General features: G+C 43.3%; 1 protein-coding gene across 3 annotated transcripts in view; it reads left to right on the top strand.

Moving 5' to 3' along the window:
* Positions 1 to 3,543: 3,543 nt before the first annotated feature.
* The window catches only part of CLRN1 (clarin 1), a gene marked incomplete at both ends in the record, with an annotated part of 34,107 nt that continues 31,650 nt past the window's right edge, over positions 3,544 to 6,000 (top strand). For 2 of the 3 annotated variants that reach the window (XM_084768370.1, XM_084768369.1), the window contains one exon: positions 3,544 to 3,796. In XM_084768370.1, the coding sequence (XP_084624496.1) occupies positions 3,544 to 3,796 (253 nt within the window). Of the gene's footprint in view, positions 3,801 to 6,000 lie in introns of all 3 variants that reach the window. The other variant, XM_084768368.1, reaches the window with a different exon arrangement.

Below are 6,000 nucleotides of genomic sequence, written 5' to 3'. Positions count from 1 at the left end.
ATTCTTGTTGAAAACTTGCTGACATTAATGACTCAAATTCTCAGAGAGACTGTAAGGAAAACGGTGTCATCACTGTCATTCAAGCCATTTAAGATGAAATTTCAAAGAAGGCTGTCAGCATAATGACTGCCAGGTTCCATTATATCATCCTCAGAGGGCGGATCACACACTACTATGCAGTCTGTGGGTGGCTGACATTAAAGTTTGAGAGAAGCTGTGCAGGGAAAGGGGTGAGGTGGGTGTGGGTCCCAAGGGGAGCCGCCTTCTGTGACCACGATCCATCGCCACTGATATGCAGATAGTAACTAGAGGTAGCCCCACCTCAGCCTACTCATGGGGACAGTTAGAGAAGCCCCACACATGGTGCTGAAGGAATGTGGGAAGGCTTACACTGTAGATCTCAGTGCCTGTTTATTAATTTATCACAAGAATATTCCTCCCTAGCAACCTGGATGAGGACAGTCTTCTGGCTGTGAGCATGCCTGGCTAATAATCAGAGGGGAGTTATGTGGCCCGTGAATGAGGGGAGTGACATTCACCCTTGGCTCCACGTTGCACTCATTGGGTGATTCAGGGCTAAGGCCATGCCGAAATCAAACATGTCTGAGCCTTAGAGGAGGTGCAGACGTTAACCAAGAACAATGCGTGCAGTAAAGCTAGACCCCCTATTCAGATATAGCCAATGGACGGCTCATTCTCCATGGTTGTGGGGAGAGCCGAGATGGGGGACTGCCTCTGGCAAGAACTCTGCCACCCCCAATTTGATTACTTGGTGGGAGGCCCAGGTGGCAGCACACAGAGGAAGGGGAAGCAGGCTATCTGGATGAGACCTGATAGGCTGTGGTCATATGGTGGTGGAGGAGCATGTCCCCTTCTGTCAGAGGTCTAGGGGAGGGGACTAGGCTAGAAGAGGCAGGGAGGGTGGGAATGAGAAGGTACAAATGAAGGGATAACAATCAGGATATAATCTGAATAAATTATAATAAATTAAAAACATTTAAATGTCTGCAGGTGATTCCAATGAGCAGACAAACAGCATCCCTTGATTAGAACAAAGGGAGTGACTTTAGATAAGTGTCTAAATTTGTTAAGTAAAGACAAACACTTTACTGCCATCATTTAATTAGAGAGGACATTTTAACATGTAGTAGGAAGGACATGATGTGGGGATGAGGAATTAACTCACTAAGCTATATTTATTTTCCCATGTCTCTCCACTCAGGCACGTCTTCACTGTAGACTGAGGCAAACCTAAAAGGTTAAACAATCAAATCGCTTTCTCCATCCTTGGTCAAAGTCATCCATGTTGGTAGACTTTAGACATCTTTGGCAGGTGTTTGACAAATTAAACCTCTGTCCTATGCTAACTCCCCCCCCCCCTTACTTGAGAGGAAGCTTTTATTATATGTCAAACTACATACAATGAAAGGACTTGCATATCATTTAAACCTTACTATGAGTGCCTGTGCAAGTTTGATATGACAATTCTTTGGTGGCTTTGCTGGATATTGTTATCTCCACTCTTAATGAGTGTTGGACCACTTTGACAGTCTAAATTTAGTTGTCTTTCCTCAACAGTGAGGGGCTAGCTACTTCCAAGGGAGCTTAGCTGTGCTGGGAACAGGGAACAATTCACTTCTACCTCGAGACTGGAGCTGCAAAGTTCCCTTCAGACTATGCATAGTGCAGAGACTCTAGACTCATCCGTGGCTCACAGTGACATGATCAGTTATGAGTTTCCTTAAAGCTATAATCTTACAAGTGGGCCAAGAGAACAGAAATTGGCACAAGGATGTAGTCTGGGGCAAGCAGTCAGGTCTCCTTGCAGATGTATGTGTTCTCTAGAGACCTGAGCTGTATACACGACAGACTATCCTGCCCTCTTATCAAGGTCAGCACTCGGCTTAGAATAGAATATAGAACACAGAACTCTGTTAGCAAATTCAGCAAGTTGCTTGGCCTCTCCCACCTCAATTTTTCCATCTATCCAATGGGATATGATTAGCAGTGGCAGCCTCGCACTTGCTATAATACTTGTAAGAGTTAAATAACACAGCAAAATGCTTAGCAAAGGATGAGAGCCAAGCTTGGGCTAGAAGTCAGAGCCAGCACAGAGTGAGATACACAGCTACTCAGTAAACAATCTCTCTTGTGCGCGTGTGTGAGTGCACACACACACACACACACACACACACACACACACAGAGAGAGAGAGAGAGAGAGAGAGAGAGAGAGAGAGAGAGGGAAACACAGAGACAGAGACACACACAGAGAGAAACAGAGAGAGAGAAAGAGAGAGAGAGAGAGAGGGAGAGAGAGAGAGAGAGAGAGAGAGAGAGAGAGAAACAGAGACACACAGAGACACACACAGAGAGAAACAGAGAGAGACAGAGAGACACAGAGAGAGAGAGACAGAGAGAAAGAGACAGACAGAGACACAGACAGACAGACAGACAGACAGAGAGGTAGACAGAAAAAGACAGAGACAGAGAGGGTCCCACTATTTATGTTTTTCTCATGAGGATCCTCACTGGGCACCCAGAGTTAAAAGGCAGTTACTGAATTCCACACTTGCGTTTTCAGGTCTTAACTCCTAAACAAAATACACTTTGCTAAATGCTTGTTTTCCCTGGGAGACCTGCTCTTGAGTGGCAGGTCCGTCCGACCACAGTGTTTCTTCTAAGTCAATGCTCTTATTTTTATAGGTGGTGCTGCTCCTTGCACCCACAGCTGTGTTCTCTACTGTCATACTGATAGAGCCAAAATGCTTTGAATGAAAGCATTTATACATGTACATATTTGTAACTGTTTCTCCATGTTTCTGTGTGTCAAGAAGGGTTTGAATCAAACTCTAAGTAGATCCCATAGAAAATGTGGGTCTATGGAACTGGGGGTGAGGAGGACAAGGCCAGTGTAGCTCTGAGATCGTCATGTCTACGCCAGACCCAATGCAGTGCCAGGTTTCATCTAATTAAAGTTAAACATTTTCAAGATCAATTAATTACTATTACCTGTGCCAAAGCGGCCATTCTCCCACTGCTAAAAGCAAACAAAACCCAGAAATAAAAATCTCATCAATACACAGATATCTCAAGTTGCTGCAAACTTACCATAGGAGCCAAGCATGCTTCTGAAGGTTTCAGCTCACCCAATCAGACAGCAGGCAGAGGTGGAGGTGGAGGGGGAGGTGGGCTTCTCTCAAGTTACACAGAGGACTCCATCTGTTACCCTAGACCTTTCTTAGTAAGTGACCTTTCTTAGTAAGAGAGGGGATCTTGAAGGCAGTTTGAAAAGAGTTTTCTTTTACAAATTCTTAATCCAAGAATTTCTTTTTAAAAGCAAAGCAGCAGAAGAGGAGAAGAGCCTACTGTGAGTGAGGAGGGACTCTTCACGAATTGGCATTCTGCCCAGTGGAGCCAGTGCGAGGAAAGTCAGCCTGTCCCTTCAAATCCTGTAATAAATGCAGCCGAAGGGGCAGTTCCTTCTTGATGCTCACGAAGGTCTTGGTTTTAAACTGCATCTTCACCGAAGCTTTTTCTCATCATGCCAAGCCCGCAGAAGAAAATCCTCTTTTGCATGGCTGGTGTGTTGAGCTTCCTCTGTGCTCTTGGAGTTGTGACAGCAGTGGGGACGCCACTGTGGATCAAAGCCACTATCCTCTGCAAAACCGGAGCACTACTCGTCAATGCCTCCGGGAAGGAGCTGGACCAGTTCATGGGTGAGATGCAGTATGGGCTTTTCCACGGAGAAGGCATAAGGCAATGTGGGTTAGGAGCAAGGCCTTTCCGGTTCTCGTGTAAGTAACAGTAACATCTGAATTATTTACTGCTATCTGAACACTCTTCCAACTGTTGCAAAGACACAAAGAGGATGTTGCCTTCTATTGCAGGCCTATTCAAGCCACTGTGAACCATTAGAAACACCCAGGGCTCTAGGCAACTTCTTCTCTCTTGTTTTGTCTTTATTCTTATCAATTCGTATTATTTCTAGCAAGATGTTTACTGTGATCACATATAATTAGTTGTCATGCAGTCAAGCTTTTTGAAAGCGTAATCTTTTAGAAGGGCTGATAAGATGACTCAGCAGTAAAGTATGTGATACCCAGACTGGTGACTGAGTCTGATCTTCAGCACCTACATGATGGGAACAGAAAATCAAATTTGCCAAGTTGCCCTCTGACCTCCATGCCCCCAATGGCTCAACAATTTCTCTCCCTCCCTCCCTCTCTCTCTCTCTCTCTCTCTGAATTTTTAAAAATGTAAGTATACCCCTTAAGATTATTTTGTAAGACATGAGGACATCTTTGTTAAATAAAAAGACTACTTGAAGAAATAGGAACACTGTAAGGAATGATCTTTGTGCCTTTTGTCCTTTAAGAAAGGCACAAAAGTTTACTTGCTTTTCCATCTGCCCATGATGGTGTTTCTTGTCCTGCCCCACACTGATAGAACCTTTGCTGTTGATTTAACAACTTCTGCTCTCATATTTAGCCAATCTTGACTCATTTGGCTACATACATTTTTAAATGTTAGAGAATGGGAGGGATTTTTCTGTCATGACTTTTTTTGCAAAATGGAAGTGTTATACACAGTATTTGTAATATTTTTATCTTGAGATGAGAAGGTTTAAAAAATTACCATGAGAATGGGAAACTCATTAAATGAAAATTAATAAGCAGTCATTTGTTGTATCTCTCACTACACATACACAGAAGTTATTATTATTTCAAAGGGCTGGTTTGGAGCAATCTTACGAAGACACAGTCAGTAAATTACTGCATAAATCACTCTTTAGGAAAAGAGACTCCCAACTGAGGCATTTAAGATGAATTATTATTTTTGCCTGAGCTTCTTTTCTCCTCTAGTATAGGTAGAAGGTGAAATTAATTGAATTTATTATTAACATACGCAGCATCTAATTAAATTTCAGCTCTGGCCCATTTATATTTCTGCAGCATTCCTTGTATCATCTAGGCAGTCAACTGGCACCAACCTGCAACTCACATGGGTCACAAAGTGACATGAATTTTCATAGGGCTCCAGAAAGATCCCTAAGACTCAGTCTTCAGCTTTTCAAGAAAGTCTCATCAACTAGATTTGATGAAGAGGACTTAATCCTTTTCCTGAATGGCTTTAGTTCACTACGATAACCTATAACTGTGCTGGGAGAGCTGCTCAGCTTCCCCAGAGGTAGGGGCTGGAGGCAGAACAAAGCAAGAATACTGTGTGGTTTGCAACTGTATTTAAAAAAAAAAAAAGAAAGAAAAAGAAAACAGATGAGTGCAGCGGTTTAGCTGTGAGTCACTAGCAGCTAAAGCCTGAGTAAAGCTTCTAACAAAGGAATTCAGACAAAAGCAGGAGCGACAGGGCCTTGTGTGTTTGTTACAGGGAACAGGAGGTGAATGTGACTTCTGTCACAGGATGTGTTTTAGGAACTAGATGTTCTCCTAGCACTTAGCATACTAGGCGCTTCAAAGGTGTTGTCTTGTTTACTTTCCCTACTCACAGCTATGTGTGTCCTTGTGGTTCTGAGCATGAGCTCTGTGGCCGTGGCTCCTCTGCTGCTCTTACCTGGGAAGTTCTAAGTGTGCTCCTGCTCATTTGCTTGCATGCTGTGAGGACTAGCAGACCTAAGCAGGGGCCCAGCAATCCCATGGCCTGCCCCACAAACAGCCTTGGTCTTCCTGCTGCTCTGCGCATTTCTCCCCAGCCTGGTGAAGAAAAGCTTACGTTTTTTTGTTTGTTCTGTGATGATAGACCTTGGTGGACTATAGAATGTACGTATTAAGTACACCGTAAAATAACACGTGGAAATACACATGTCAAAACTCCATTTATTTTGTTGACTCCCAGAGAAATACACAAATAACGTAATTTGGTTTCTGCTTAAGCAAAACAAAGAGAAAACAACTTTCAATATAACATGAAGGAATGTTAGGAAAACCATCCTGTAAATAAACCCAATGGAATTCTCAAAGACAACACTGCTCATTTAAATACA

The sequence above is a fragment of the Acomys minous genome (genome assembly GCF_964271855.1).
Source record: "Acomys minous genome assembly, chromosome: 19".
In the NCBI taxonomy this organism is placed as follows: domain Eukaryota; kingdom Metazoa; phylum Chordata; class Mammalia; order Rodentia; family Muridae; genus Acomys; species Acomys minous.
Note: the sequence above shows the minus strand (reverse complement) of the source record. Positions and strands in the feature narration are given on the sequence as shown.